Raw genomic sequence first — 16,761 nt, 5'->3', positions numbered from 1 at the left:
ATGTCCAAAAATTGTACATATTTCACATTCATATTTTTACACTGGAAGGAGAAAAAGCCCAGCTCACATGCAGGCACAATATTTCCTATACACAATGTATACATATTTACAATGTCAGCTATTATTGAAACTATTCTTCTAATTAGCTTATACCTCAAATACTTTCACTAACAAGAGAGGGCATATATAATCTGCTTCTCCAGAATACATACAATGAAACAAAAAAATTGTTATGACCAGCTGAACTTTCATAAGTTTCCTTGAATTAAAATTAATCGCAGAACTAACAAGAAGTTAAAAAAAGGACTCATTTCCTAGCTATAGTATGATGTTAATCTGTATACCAATATGTTGATCGGCTATGTCATAAATCTTTAATGCATGCTTTATTGAATGAAAAAATATGTGTTTGGAGACAATATTGTATTTATTTCAGCTACCACTGATGCTAAAGTCATATGATAGGGTGATAAATTCCCAGAGACTTAATTTGATAGCAGTGGACTTGGGAGTTAATATCTGGCCCTGCCACTTTAATAGATTATGACCTTGGAGCAAGTCACCACTATCTGAAATTCCATTTTCTTCATCTGTAAAATGGAGGTAATAATTCTTATGCTACCTCTCCTATAGAGTTGTCTGGTATGGTGTAGTGGAAAGAACCCTACAGAGAGCCAATTTAAGTCCCAACTTCACCATTTGTAAGCTGTGTGGTTCTGAACAAGACATCTATCTGAGCCTTGTTTTCTTTGAAAAATTAATGACTGGAAAAATAGTTTTTTGGGTCCTACTAGCTCTAACATTTTTACTCTAAAAGAAATGATGAGTGTGTTTTGTATGTAATGTGTATTGTGCTTTGTAAATGTTTAAAGCATGATATAAATGAGTGGTCATTAAATTTGGAGAGGATCTCTTCTAATTATGATTATCATGTAGGCTAGATAGATAGTTGAGAGTATAAGCTATAACTTTTCAATTGCACATAGTGATATTTTGTTAACAGGTTTTTTAAGTGAGGACAAGTGAATTCACTGTCAGGTAGAAATGAATATGGGTAGAGGAAGTAGTAGTATTTGGAAGAATGGGAGAGAAGGAAAATGGCCACCCGAGGGACATCAAAAGACAGAATGATTGGCTGGTCTTCTCCAAAGACATGGAATACTGGTGTTGAGATGATCCATGATGGCTCATTGAGATCAAGGGTGCCAGGATTGGAGAAGGGATATGTAGAACAAGCATAGTCTACTGACCTACTAACAGATTCTCTTCCTTATCTCTGATAGAAAGAGGGCACTGTTGCAGATCTGAAGCAAGTTGAATGGGTGGGACAAAATGAATCCTGTTCTCAGGTAAAGTAGCTTCTGTCCCCCAGGGAAGAGAATTTTTAAAGAGTCTAATTATGGCTAGGTTTAGAATTTATGTAAATGTAGAGTTTATCTGAAGTCATAAGAGCAGTATTTCAAGAAAAAAGTTGCTAGCCTCGTCAAGAGCCTGTTTTCAACAAATGAGGTTTTCAACTCTCCTGGACTGGAACTGGAGTTGGGGTGAGGGGAAGGATTGCAGTGGAAGGAGACACAAAGTGCTGACATATTGTCTGATTTTAAACCAGGAGAAGGTGGGGTGGACATCTCTGGAGAACCAAATGAGTGGGAAGAGGAATGAAAGTATGTTTTTTCCTGAACAGTTTTTCAAGTTGAAAAGAGGGTGTATAGCTTAAAGTACCTTTCTAAATCCCAATATCCTTGCTTTTCCTCATTCCCTTGTATTTGGCAGTTCTGAAGATAGTTGAGCTCTACTATTCCATGACATGATTCCTATGCTTTCCTAGCTTCAGGACTAGGAGCAGTTTTGATGTTCATTATGGCTCAGGACATGATTGTTGCTTCTTTCAAGTCGAAGAGACTCAATTTTCTTCTGAGCAAATCTTAGTTCAGTCCTTAGAACTTCATTGTCTGCCTTCAGAGTGTTTATTTCCTGAGGAGAAAGAATGAAGTATTTATAAGAGCTGCAATGAAGACCAAATTTAGTTTGGTGTGTCCCAATATACAATGTTTAATATGCATACCACATTCAATGTAGGGAAAATGAAATGCTATTTTCAAGGTAGTTGGGTTCCCCCCCACCGCCACCTTCAGGAGAAAATATCTTAAATCTCAAAGCAGCATGTGAAAACAACAATAGTTCTTGGTTTCATGACTCAAGAATGTACTTGACTACTACACATGTTAACCCCCATTACAGTTAGGAAGAAACTAGAATTCCCCAGACCTATCTATTTGCGTATAGAACTCCTAAGTTAGAAGGCCAGGAGATAGCAAAAGTGCCAGACAGTCAAGTCAGACGGGGCATCAAGTGGTCATCATTAGGTCATAATCAAGAGACTCTTGGGCATGTGATAAGAGGAGATTTTTTCAGAATTTAATTGGGAAAAGGAAACCAGCTCTGGTCAGGTAGAGTGAAGGCAGAATTGGGGATAGGAGAGAGAATACTGCATAGTGGCTAGGAAGAATTGAGAGGGCTAAGATGGTTGTGGCAGTTCTTCACTCTGCCCCTTTCCCATCATCTCTTTAATCTAGGCTTCTTCATCACATTTCACATCTCACTTCCACCCACTGTTTTTTTTTTCTTTCATTTAGAAGCATCTGCCCAAACCAAGTTTTTACTTGCTAGTGAAAAGCAGACAAGACTCTTAAAGATTACTTGAAGCTTGTTCACTCCATATGCCAAGTAGATTTGCCATATCTGTATTCCCAAAATTGTCCTTTCCAGGACTCTTTAATTCCTCTTTTTTTTTTTTTTTGACATTTTTCCTTATGAAAAAGTCCATTGACCAAATCTGAATTTTGTCACTTTCTGAAATGACTTGGTTCTTGGAGCACTTCTCCCTTTCTCCTGCCTTGTCCCCAATCTAGTTTTCTTTATTTAGACAAAAGAATTCCTTTCCTTTCCATCAATACCAAGGGATCAGTAGCTCCCTGTATTACTTTTTTCCCAGCTTCCTTCAGTTCAATTTCTGAAGTGCCAAGCTTCAGTGAAAGCCTGAAGGGCTAAAGAGTGGCTTCATAGACAGAATGGAAAGATAGCAGGGCATTGGATTTGAAATCAGGAAGATCTGGATTTGAATCTCATCTCAGACCCTTACTAGCTGTGTCATCTGGGCAAATGATTTCAGGCTTTAGTTTTCCTCATTTGTAAAATGAGGGGATTGGACAGGACTTCTAAGGCCCCTTCCAACACTAAAACTATGATCTGGTAAAGTTATAAATCTTATTCATATTTGTCATGTTTGGTTTCTGAAAAGGCCTGCCAACCTCAGTGTTGTGGGAAAAGTGGCAGGTCCAGGAGTTCCTTCAGATGTTTAATCCTGGCTAATGGAGACATAAAGCCCTTTGCTTCTTTGTCCTGAAAAGGAAGGAGATGATCCAGAAATGAGCGGTTAGTGGGTAAGATTACAGCAAGGGTATCTAAAGCCCACTGAAAACCTGCGACTTCTGACAACTCTTTTCGCTAGTTGAAGAAGGGTGTCTTGCCATCTTCGCCTCTTTTTCACATTCGCTTAACTGTTCTCTTTCCTTTCACCTCCCAGCCCCAAACTGAAACTCTGTTAAACTCTCTGCCTCTTGATTCTCCTTCACTCGGCATACTTTGCTATCCTTTCAGACTTTCCCAGGTGCCACTTCATGGTCAAGTCATTTCTCATTGAATGTTCTTCCTTGATCAGCTTTGACATGCAATAGGTTCATGGTTGATGTAATTTAATATTTTAAATTCAGACGTGTTCTTTATTGTTGCTGTTGTGCCAATCGAACTATCATATTCCCTCAAGCACATTCCAGATAGATTTAGGAAGGAGCAGATTTAGAACTGAAAGGAATCACAAAGGTCTAGTCTAGTAACCAACTGTGTGATCTTGGGCAAATCCTTTAACCTCCTTGAACCTAAGTTTCCTTTTCTGAAAAATAAGGGGGTTGGATTAGATGCCCTCTCAAGTCCCAACTCTAAATGTATGATCCTGGTCCAACCCCTTCTGTCCTATAGACTAATGAAATTGAGACTCAAAGAGATTAAATGATTTGCTTAGGATAAGTGGTAAATTCTGATCCACAGATTCCAACTTTGGCCTTCTTGCACCATACAAGGCATACCCTGAGAATAGAGCTGCAAAAGCAGAATCCTGCAAGGGAAGAACTGGGCAGCCAAATGTTGGTTTCTGCCAAAGGGAGAGGACAGGCATCATCAGTCCAGGAGATTTCATCTGGCCAATGCCAGCTCTTGGGCGGCTATATGGCAGATTGCCAGGCCTGGAGTCAGAAAGACTCTTCTTCCTAAGTTCAGTTCTGATTCCAGACACTAGTTGTGTGACCCTGGACAAGTCACTTAAACCCTGTTTACTTCAGTTTCCACATTGGTAAAGTAAGCTGGAAAGGGAAATGGCAAACCATGTTAAATCTCTGCTAAGAACATCTCAAATGGGGTCACAGAGTGGGACACAACTAAAAACGACTGAACAACAATAATGCCAACACTTGGTGCTTTTCAAAAATTAGCCTGCAGTAGAAGTAGCTCAGAGGTGGCTCACAGTGGATAGAGAATTAGGCCTGGAGGTGTGGGAGGTCCTGGTTTCAAATCTGGCCCCAGATACCTCCTAGCTATGACTCTGGGCATGTCACTTGACCCTGATTGCCTAGCTCTTCCCACTCTTCTGCCTTGGAACTGGTACTTGTATTAATTCTAAGACATAAAATAAGTATTTAAAACCACCATAGCAAAAAAGTCTGAAGGATTATGCCTTTACCTAATCTTTGCTGCTACAGTTGATAGCCTGGAATGGTTTGGATTTAGGGTTAGGAAATCTGAGACTCAGGGATCCTGTATGCCCTTTCCATAAGCAAAGAAATGATATACTGAGACCATGATGTAGCAAACCACAAACTTTTATCTGCATAATAAAATTGTTAACAGTAATAGCAATAGCTTATATACATACTGTTTTATGGCTTATAAAATGCTTTTTAAAAATTTCTAATTTGAGTTTCAGGACAATCTGTTTGAGGCTATATGATTGCATGGTTGATGGAACCATGAATTGGTTCAGCCATTCTGGAAAGCAGTTTGGAACTATGTCCTCCAAAATTACTTTGACTCAATAATACCACTATTAGGCCTATACCTAAAAAAAAAAAAAAAATCAAAGGAAAAATAGGAACCAAACAAAAATATTTGTAGCAGATTTTTTGCAGAGGCAAAGTATTAGAAATTGAGGAATTAAAGAAACCCATTAATCGGGAAACAACCAAACAGATTTATGAATGTCATAGAATACTACTATGCCTTAAGCAAGTGGGGAGAAGGAATAAGCATTTATTAAGCAATAGCTGTTGTTTAGTCACATCTGACTCTTTGTGATGCCATTTGGGGTTTTCTTGGCAGAGATTCTGGAGTGGTTTGACATTGTCTTCTCAAGCTCATTTTACAGATGAGGAAACTAAAGCAAACAGGGTTAAGTGATTTGCCTAGGGGTCACACAGCTTGTAAGTATCTGAGGCCAGATTTGAATTCATGAAGTCTTCCTAACTCCAGGTCTGGCTCTCTATCCTTTTTGTTATCTAGCATCCCCTACTATTTGCCTAAGGTGGATGAGCAACCTTGAAAAGGGCTTAGCAAGCCTTCATACTGGATGTGCTAGTCCTTTCTGAACCCTATTAACCAGACCCTGTGGTAAGCTCTTTACAAACAATTTCTAATTTAATCATCACAATAACTCTGTGAGGTGATGCTATTATTCTCATTCTGCAAAGGAGGGAATTGAGAAGAGGTTAAGTAACATGCCCAGAGTCACACAACTAAGGAGTGTCTGAGGCCAGATTTCAGCTCATGTCTTCCAGACACCATGCCCAAGACTATCCATTGTGTCATCTAGTAAGAAATTATGAAAGGGGACTATTTCAGAGAAACAAACCTAGGAAGACTTGTATGAAATTGATACTGAATAAAATGAACAGAACCAGGAATACATTTTGTATAATAACATCAACATTGTAAAGACAAACAACTTTGAAAGACTTAAGGACTCTGACCAGGGCAAATGACCAACCATGACTCCAGAGGACCAGTCATGAAACATGCTATCTATTATCATCATCTAGATGTGATGGACAGAAGGCATAGGATGAAATATGGCCAATGTAGAAATTTGTTTTGCTTGACTATGCATATTTGTTATAAGAGTTTTATTTTCTTTTTTCTAAGTGGGGGAGGGGGCAAGTGGGAAGGTGAGATGAAAAATAAATAAATTTTAGTTCATTGAAAAAATAAACAATCCAGTGAGGATAGGCCTTCATCTTGCAAATGTGGAAACAGAATTAGGAAGATTACATGAGTTTCCTGGGGTCAACTTGCCTATGGGTAAGTGACTGTCATGGGGCTCAAATGAGTCATTGGCGATTGGAATGGGCAGCTCTTAAAGAACTTATCTATCATATCAGTGTAAACTTATTATCAAATCAAAGATTGTCTTCTCTCAAGGTTTGGAGATTAGAGACAAGTTGTGAAGGTAGCACCCAGGTCTTTTGAGTCTAAATCTGGCATTCTTTTTACATTCCAAAGGAAGTTCCATTTCCTCACTTCTCCATTATACCATTTTATTCTTGGGTTATCTGGTTTCAGCTTTTCCCCCTATCATCTTCACCAGGAAAAAGGAAAGGGATGGGGAGAGGGATAGGGAAGAGGAATACCTGCTCCAGATCCTGATAGGTGGGGAGTCTGAGGTGTCGGAGGTCCTCCTTCGATTTTGTGATGGATTCCTTGTTCTCCCACTTTACAAAGGCCCGCTTGCGGACCAAGACTGGGCTAGGGCAGGGAGACATGGAGCTGGGCAGTAGATAAAGAGTGTCCTGGGCTGTCTTTCTTGGAGAAGACAGCATAAAGGGGCTATTAGGGCCTTCATGGCCAACCCAAGTGACTGATTCTGTCTGTGTGCCCTTATGGACCATGGCCCGCTTTAGCCGAACAGAAATCTTCTGAGCAGAAACACCCATCAACATGATAGTCCGATCCTTGCTCTCCTCATTGTGTTCCATCACCTCCCCATTTACTAGGAAAGGTCCTTCTTCAGATCCTAAGGAAAGACAAATAATATATCAATCTGTCCTGTGTAAAAAAGATCCCTAACAGTTATAACAAGCAGTTGTTCCAGCTGGGACAGCAGAAAACCTACCCCAGGACAAGGGGCACAAAATGGAACCTCAAACCAATTTTTAAGGACAAATTCAATTGAAGGAATAGGCTGGGAGACACCTTAGGATACGAGTAAACAGATTCTGGGACACCTCAGAGAAGAAACTTCGCCATAAATAACTAATTTAAATAACTAAATGCAACTAATAAATACTTTTTCTTGCTCACTAGGGACCACACCCAGATGATTCTAAACTGAAAGATTGCAAATATAGTTAGCAACCTATAAATTTTGGGACATGGGGTAATGCTCCAACCACTCAGTCCTAGTTATGACCCTCGACTCTAGGTTGACAGATTAATTTCTGAAATGAGAAGAACCATTAAACCATTAAAACGATAATAGCTCATTATCAATTCAACAAACACCTATTATGTTTGTTGTTGTATATTATTAAACAAACACTGTATACACAGGGCACTGGAGATAAAAAGGTGAAACAACAGCATATATTTCATACTTTAACGCAGCTTATAAACCATACCTGAAGATCAAATATCCTTAGGAAACTACCAAAGTACCTGGTGTCCCAAGGGCCCAATTCTAATACTGATCAGCACAAGCTTTAACCTGCTCTGTTTTTCTGACCTGAACCAATTTCTACCCCCACTCTTCCCCTTAGGCAGCCTGGAGATCTTCCACTCCCAGGAGCTCACCATATTGGTGTTGGAATTAATGTGGACAAAACTGATCAGTTTTAGCCTTACTAAATCTCAGAACTCTAAAACATGACTTGGACCTGCAGCCTCAGCCTCCATAACAGCAGGGATTAGCGATATGTGCCACCACTGCCAGGTATATGATTAACTTCTGGACAGCACCCAGGTCTATTATTTCTACAATCTTGACCATAGTTCTGGGGACAGAATAGACCAGGGGCCGGCAACCTTTTTGTCTGTGAGAGCCATAAATAGCACATTTTTAAAAATGTAATTTTGTGAGAGCTGTACAGTGCTCACAGTGCACGCTCCTGTAACAGTGCCTGAAAAAAAATTGACTTTATGGCTCCTGCAGAAAGAGCCATACGTTGCCGACCCCTGGAATAGACCCTTATAAAATATTTGGTGCTGGATATATACACTATTAGCTCTCCCTCTTCCCCCCAAAATGTTTGGTATCCTGGCTTTGGCATGGGATTATGGAGGAAGTCAGTCCTGGACTTGGTTACAATTCAACTCAGCAGTAACTCAAGGCTTTTTTTTTTTTTTTTAAACCCTAACCTTTCATCTTGGAATCAATACTGTGTGTTGGTTCCAAGGCAGAAAAGCAGTAAGGGTTAGGCAATGGTGGTTAAGTGACTTGCCCAAGGTGACATAGGAAGTATCTCAAGCCAGACTTGAATCCAAGACCTTCCATCTCTAGGCCTGGCTCTCAATACATTAAGCTACCTACCTTCCCTCAGATATGAACTGGTTCTTTGGTGAGGCTGTACCTATAGGGGGAAAAGCTTGATAGGACCTTGGCTTTTCTTTCTGCCCAACTCCACATCCCATTCCCCAGTTCTCCAGATGGCAGCTCCAAGTCCCAACCACTTACCATGTAGCGGATCTTTGACTCCGAGGGGGCAGAGGGTAGATGCTAGCCCAGCAGAGGTGCTGTTCTCTGCTGGCATAGCTGGACTCTTGGCTCTCTTCTTGCACTCAAACACAACCAGGTCTTTGCACTGTTTGTGGCAGTTCATCCCACAATCTGTAAACAAATGTCCTAGTCAGTGATTTAGTTCCCCTTCCTCATGATTTTATTTCATGAGTTTAGTCCAACAATTATTAAGTACCTCTTATGTGCATGGCACTGTGTTAGGTTCTGGGGACTTAGAGACAAAAACAAAACATCTATCCTCAAGGACTTTCTATTCTCCCAGGAGTAAATTTGTACACAATATGTACCCAAGATGGCATAATACATGATGCACTGAGGAAGAGAATACTAATGGATGGAGTGGGGAGAAGGTGATAGAAGCAGCGAAGGCTTCATAATGGATTTAAGGGGGCATCTGAATTGAGATTTGAAAGAATTCAGTATTCTGAGGTAAAGATGAGGAAGTACATGTGAGGCATGAGAAATGGCCTGTACAAATGCAGGGAGACAGAAGGAGTGTGAAGTTAAGAGACCTGTTAGTGTTGGTGAGCATGAATGAGAGTTTCTTGAAGTGAAATAAATCCTGATTGGTGTGAACTTTTATGACCTCCCTTTTTTGTTTGTTGTTCTTCCTGAGATTAGAAAACTAGATAGGCTCTTCATTTAGAAAATTTGGAATCTTTTGGCTTTATTGGAATAGGCAGCAAGGGCCATTCTTAAAGAGCCAATCCATTAAACAAGTATAAGAATCACAATCTCAGAATTGGAAAGGATCACATAGATCACCAAGTGACCTTTCCTACTGTCATAGCTGCCATATTTGATGCCCACTTTATGGAGTTTTAGGAGAAGGTGAGTAGGGCTCTCTTCACCTATTTTTCTAGGCTTACATGTATGTTATAATAATGGTCAATGACCTTATCTTTTCGGAGCAGGGGACCAAAACCCAATCTACGATGGGGTTCAATCTCTGCCTTGAAAATCATCTTAGATGGTGGCTCAGTTGGCCTTTTCTCTTGTGATCTCCTCTGACCACCCCAGAGATGTTACTTGTGGCCTGGACTTTGGCTGAGATTTGAGCAATACCCCAAAAAGTTCCTATTTCATCCCAAAAAGGGGGGGGGTAGGCCTTTATTGTACTTCCAATGCTGAGATGGGGTGGGGCAGCTTCCTACCCACAGCACACATCCTAACAAGGATTCATTTCATCTACTTCAAGAAAAAAGCCCATTCTATTTCCATACACCTTTAATTATTAGACAGTTTTCCCTTACACTCAGCTGAAATCTCCTTCCCTAGAACTTCTGCCTGTGGGTCAAAGTTCTGTCTTTTGGGGTCAAGCAGATTCAGTCTAATGACTGTCACATTAAAATCTTCCATTACATGAAGATATAAATCATGTTCACTTCGAGTCTTTCCTCTAGGCTAAATAGCACCATGTTCTTCAATTGATCTTCATATGTCATGGTTTTAAGTTCCTTTACCATTATGGTCACTTTCCTTCGGATTGGCCCCACTTTGTTGATGTCCCTCCTAAAATGTGATGCTCAGAACTGAACTGAGTATACTCTTGTTAAGTATACTCCAGTCTATACTGAGGGCACTGTCCCCTTTTTTCTGTTTACTGGGCTTCTAGTAATGCAGACTAGCACTGGATAAAGACTAGAACTTTATAAAGTAACTATCTGTCTCATTAGTGTGGTCCTTCCATTGGGACTGGAAGGCTTCTCTGTGTATGCAATAAGAGAACAGAGACTAAGGTCTTTTACTATGCCCAGAACCTATGTGGGGAAGCAATGGCATGACATGTTGCATAAGTTGACCCCACCAAGTTATTTCTAAGAGTCACTAAGTTATTGGTCAGCGGACAAAACATTGAAAGCTATAATTTATATTAAAAAGCAGTAATCATCAAAAGAGTGGCTAAGAAATAGAATGGTAGATTAATGGAGTAGATTAGATACACAATAATCAAAGGTAAGTGACTTAGCAATCTAGTATTTGGAAACTCCAGCTTTTGGAATAAGAACTCACTAACAAAAATTGCTGGGAAGTTGGAAAACAATATGGCAGAAACTAGGTATAAACCAATATCTCACACCCTATACCAAGATAAGGTCAAAATGGGTATATGATTTAGATATAAAGAGTGTTACCATAACTAAATTAGGGGTCACAGAATAGTTTACCTGGCAGATCTTTAGAGGAGGGAAGAATTTATGACAAAAAGAGATCAAGAGTATTATAACATATAAAATGAATAATTTGATCATATTAAATTAAAAAGGTTTTGAACAAACAAAACTAATGTAACCAAGATTAGAAGGGAAACAAACTAGGAAAAATTTTTCATATCAAATTTCTCTGATAAAGGTCTAATTTTTCTATAGAGAACTAAGTAAAATTTATAAGAATACAAGCCATTCCCCAGTTGACAAATGGTCAAAGGATATTAATAAGCAACTTTCAGATGAAGAAATCAAAGCCATCAATAATAATGAAAAAAATGTTCTAAATCATGCTTGATTAGAAAATACAAAATCAAAATAACCCTTAGTTACCACCTCACACCTATCAGATTGGTCAATATGGCAGTAAAGGAAGGTGATAAATGTTGGAAGGGATGTGGCAAAATTGGGACACTTGTATTGTTGGTGGAGTTGTGAACTGAGCCAACCATTCTGAAGGGCAATTTGGAACTAGGCCCAAAGGTGTATAAAACTGTGCATCCTCTTTGATCCAGTAATACCACTATTGGGTCTGTATTCCAAAGAGATAATAAAAAGGGGAAAAGGCCCATTTCTACAAAAATATTCATAGCAACTCTTTTTGTAGTGGCAAAGAATGTGAAATTGAGGGGATGTCAATCAGTAGGGGAATGGCTGAACAAACTATGGTATGTGTTGGTGACAGAATACTATTTTGCTATGAGAAATAATAAGATAATTTTAGAAAAAGCTGGAAAGCTCTGCAGTAACTGATACAGAGTGAAATAAGCAGAATTAGAAGAACATTGTATGTAGTAGCAGCAATATTGTATGATGATCATCTGTGAAAACTTGGCTACTTTCAGCAATGCAATGATCTGGGACAATCCTGAAAGACTTATGATGAAGAATGTTCTCCACCTACAAAGAACTATTGGAGTCATCTTTCACATCAGTGTATCTGTGATTTTATCTTGGTATTTTGGTTATGAATGAGTGTGCTCTTATAGTAGTGACTAATATGGAAGTGTATTTTGTATGACAATAAAAAGTTATAATTTACCTTTGCACCGATAACCTTGTTTTATCACTCCCCAAAGCTAGAAGGCAAATAAAAGACATGTTAGAAAACTTTCTTCCACAGTGGTGGCCTACTTCATCCATTTGTTTGATTTTTCAAAGTTTTGAGACCTGATATTTCTTTTCTCCAATCCTTTTTTATCCTCTTTGCATTTTTGTCTTCTGGTTGTCACAGCCAAAGAATTTGTCATCAGGTGGCTAGCCTATTGGTGATAAGATTCTATACTTAGTTAGCCATTTGGTCCTTGGAAAGCAGATGTGAGCTACTGCCTGGACCGTGGCTGAAACCTTCCTAACATGGGTGGAACCTGTCAGAAGTTAAGATAAGTGAGAATAGCCTTAGAAAATCATGGGTCCCCTCCACAGAGAAAAGAAGCATTAGATTAGGACTTATGGAGATACATTTAGAGAGAAGCTCATCATCTTCCATATCTCAACTATTTTGCCTGTGAATGATCAGCAAGAAAGTTTATGCTGATTCAAAGACCAAGGCACATCGAGAACTAGTCAGTTGTGGCATAATACTCCTTTTCTAGCTTCAAGATAGTAAAAATCCTAAAACAGACTGATTTGGCCTTTCACAGGGGTTGTGGTGAGAGAGAGCCCATTCAGTTCTTCCCAGGTAGCTTCTTTTATGTGGGCTCCTTTTAGCTCAGATCTCATTTCTTTCCTAATTCATCGTGCATATGAACACTATTTACTCATTTGTCTCCTATTAAAGCACCTGCCCTCCATATTCTGCTAAGGCCTCATCCCACAGAAGGGGAAAATAATTTTATGGGTCGTTTGCTTTGGGGCAAGTGGTAAGATGTAGCAAGGGGTCCTGGAAGCCAAGTCAGGAATTAGAATCTGATGTCTGTCTTTCCCCAACATCATCAGGTCATAGATTTAGAGCAGGAGGGAACTTGAGAGGCTCTAGAGATCTGCCCATTTGGCAGATGAAGAGAGTGAAGGCTAAGGATGTTGAATGAATTGTTCCAGGTCACACATGTAATATGTGTTGGAGCTGGAATTTGAGTCTAATTCCTTTGATTTCAGAGTGAGTAATCATTTCACTGTTCTTCACTGCCCTAAACTACTTTTTAGGCTCCTGGGCTAAGGTAACAATTCAAATTCTGCCTCAGACACTTGGTTGTGTGACTGTAAGCTCTATTGATCTCAGTTTTCCTTATCAACAAAATGCAACAAAACAGAAGTACCCACCTCACAAAAGTGCTGTGAAGATCAAATGAAATAGTATGGAAATTATTTTGTAAGCCTTAAAGTGTTATATAAATGGTAGCTATAATTATTATTGTTGTTGTTGTTCAGAGCAGGTAGGTGGCTCAGTAAATAGAATACCGGGCCTAGAGTCAAGAAGACCTGAATTTGAATTTGACCTCAGACACCAGCTATGTAACCTTGGGCAAATCACTTAACCTTAAATGCCTCAGATTCCTCATCTATAAAATGAACTGGAGAAGGAAATGGCAAATCACTGTGATATCTCTGTCAAGAAAACCCTAACTGGGGTCACAAAGAGTTGGACCCAACTGAAACAGCTGAACAACTGTTGTTATTAGGTTCTCAGTCAATGTCTATGCCATGCTGAGTAATGAGCAATAATTGGCCATTCTTTTCCTCTCTTATTCCGCCCCCCCTCCTCTCTCCCATCTTCACACCTTTATGTCCCCTCTCCAACCAGAAAGCTCCAAAAAGGAAACTCACAAATCCAGCGCAGTTGTCACAGAAGGTAGGCTTTAAGTAAGTTGTCTCCTGGAAGTTATGAGGAAAGCCAAGGCCTAACTTGGAATAGATCGAACTGGCCCTCATGAAGTAGGCAGTGATTTCATCCCGACTGATTAAGCCTTCCCTGTGAGAGACCAAAGAAGGAAAGGGATGAACACATGGGTATAGAGACTAGTGGATTAGTGGTGGTTATTATTGTTATTAGCACAGCTGTAACCTAAAACCCCCCTCCCTCACTGACCCTTGGCATTTCCATGTGGTTTCTCCCCTGAGTGCAGTGATCTTTCATCTCTTTTTGTGTGTCTTGGACCACTTTGGCAGTCCAGTGAAGCTTATGGACCCCCTTCTCAGAATCATGTTTTAAAAATCATAATATAAAAACATAAGGTTATAGAGGAAATCTATTATATTAAATACAGTTCACAAATCTATGGATCCTAGGTTAACAACTTTTGCTGTAGTGGCAACCCATATTCCTTAGAATTAGACCACTTTTTAAGTTCATGAATCGTTTAACTAAAGAGGTTTTAGTTATCAGGACAATGGGATAGAGCCATGTTGGAAGAAAGACTCGATTTGGAGCTTCTATCTGACTCTCCCTTCCTCCTTCCCTCTGGCTTCCTCCCTCTTTTTCTTTCCCTCTCCCTTCTTCCTCTCCCCCCTCTCCCCCTACCTCCTTCCGTCTCCCCCCCATCCTGGAATTATTTAACTAGAGAGTAGGCAAAGAAGGAACAAAAATATGTGGGGATATTAAGTATGAACTTTTCCCTTTATCTCCAATAGGCAGAAAAGGGATATGCTATAGCATGAGAAATTTAAATTTTGTCTAAGGAAGAATTTCCTCCCATTGGAATTACTAAATGAGTTACTAAAGTTACACTTACTAAAGTAGACAATTGGAGTTCCTAAAGTAGACAACTGAATTACTAAAGTAGAGAATTGGAATGAGTTACTAAAGTTACTAACTTAGACAACTGGAATCTACTGAAGGCTTTAAAAAAGTGGCATACTTTCCTCCAAGTCTAGGATGGTTTTGATGTGATCCTGGCTGAAAGAACTATTAAGGATCTAGTAAGTCTTTTTAAAAAATTAACTTTTTATTGATACCTGTTTCTTATATCATCAATATCTCCTTCCTAGAGAGCCATCCAATATAACAATTTTTAGAGAAGAAAAAAGTCAATACAACTGGTCAATACAGTGTAAAAGTATAAAAAATATGTGCAACTTGTAACTTCTGTAGGCCTTCCAATTCCTTAAAGGGGTGGGTGGGGATGTCATCTCATATGTTTCCATTCTTTTAATTTTGATTTCTTGTGTGTTCTTTACATTGTTGTAATTACTGTGTGTTATTTTCTTGGATCTATCTACTTCTCTCTGCATCAATTCATTTAGATCTTTCCATGCTTTCCTATGTTAATTACATCATTTCTTACAGTACAGTAATATTCCATCAAATTCATGTGTTGTAATTTGTTCAGCATTCCCCAAGCTATGGGTATCTATTTCACAAAAAGGTATTACTATAAATATTTTGGAGTATATGGGAATCTTTTTTCTTATCAGTGGCTTTTTTGGGGTAATAAGCCCAGCACTGGCATCACTGGTTCAAAGGATATAGATCTGTAGGCAAATTGTTGCCATATTCTGTCCATAATGCTCCATGCCCATCTCTTCACTGTTATCTCCATGGGACTTTTGTTTTTACCTTTGTCTCATTGTGTACATTCAGAGAGGAGGTTTTTAGTCATTTTATTTGTATAATTCCAAGTTACTTCCCAAAATGGCTGTATTATTTCACAGCTCTGTCAACAATATATTAGTGTGCCTTTCATTCCATAACCTTTCCAACATTGATTCAATAATCATATTTCAAAAATGTTGGCTAATTTGCAGGATGTAAGGTGAAGCATCAGTATTATTTTGGTTTGCAGTTCTCTTATTATTAGAGATTTGGAGATTCATGTTTGTGAATACTTTGTAATTCTTTGTTTGAGAACTACTTGTACATATTTTTTGACAACTTTTCATTTGAGCAATGGCCATGAATATTACATATGTGTATATATAATTATTAGATAATTTATTATATATATATTATTAGTATGTATACATACATATTCATTATTTGTATATCTTAGATACCAAACCCTTTTCATAGTAATTTGATACAAATATTTTTTCCCCATTTATTCAACCACTTCACTTCTTATTCTACATACATTTTGTCTGTGCAAAAGCTTTTCAGTTTTTAGTAATCAAAGTAATTTATTTTATCTATGGCAAATGCCTCCATATCTTATCTGGTTAAGAATATATCTCCTTAGGTCTTAAAACTGGAGGTGTTAGCTTCAAAGAAGGCCTCAGACACTTCCTAGCTGCTTTACCCTGGACAAGTCACTTACCCCTCATTCCCTAGCCCTTAATGTTGATTCTAAGATGGAAGGTAAGAGTTTAAAAAAAAAATACATTTCTTATCCACTGCTGTGAGAGGTATATGATATTGTTTCTCTTCTAATTTTACCTAGGGTGGTCTTTATTATTAAGATTGTGTTTCTATTTAGAATATGTTGTGGAAGGTTGTTAAAGGTGTTGGTCTAAGCCTTATTTTTGCAAGAGAGCTTTCCAATTTTCCCAGCAGTCTAAAAAAATGATCAAATGAGAAGTTTTTCCCAGGTAATTTATTATTGAGTTCTATTATTTATAATTCTCCTCTAGTCTGTTCCATTGACCCATCTCTCTATTTTTTGACCAATACTAAATGTTTTTAATAACTTTCTTTAAAGTACAATTTGAGGTCTGGGAATTATATTCTCCCTTTGTCCCTAATTTAAAAAATAATTTCCCTTGATATTATGTTTTTATTTTTTAGTTATTATTTTATCAAGTTCTAAAATTATCCATAACCTTGATAATTTGATTTGTGTCACT

The 16,761-nt window shown here is 38.5% G+C and overlaps 1 protein-coding gene across 1 annotated transcript in view; it reads right to left on the bottom strand.

Moving 5' to 3' along the window:
* Nucleotides 1–1,836: 1,836 nt before the first annotated feature.
* RASGRP1 (RAS guanyl releasing protein 1) overlaps nt 1,837–16,761 on the bottom strand; it is a 121,198-nt gene continuing 106,273 nt past the window's right edge. The window contains exons 13-17 of the mRNA XM_044665137.1: nt 13,810–13,954; nt 12,086–12,122; nt 8,774–8,926; nt 6,735–7,117; nt 1,837–1,974 (exon numbers count right to left, since the gene is read on the bottom strand). Coding sequence (XP_044521072.1) covers nt 1,837–1,974; nt 6,735–7,117; nt 8,774–8,926; nt 12,086–12,122; nt 13,810–13,954 — 856 coding nt within the window. The remainder of the gene's footprint in view (nt 1,975–6,734; nt 7,118–8,773; nt 8,927–12,085; nt 12,123–13,809; nt 13,955–16,761) is intronic.

This window comes from Gracilinanus agilis, chromosome 2 (assembly GCF_016433145.1).
Source record: "Gracilinanus agilis isolate LMUSP501 chromosome 2, AgileGrace, whole genome shotgun sequence".
NCBI lineage: Eukaryota > Metazoa > Chordata > Mammalia > Didelphimorphia > Didelphidae > Gracilinanus > Gracilinanus agilis.
Note: the sequence above shows the minus strand (reverse complement) of the source record. Positions and strands in the feature narration are given on the sequence as shown.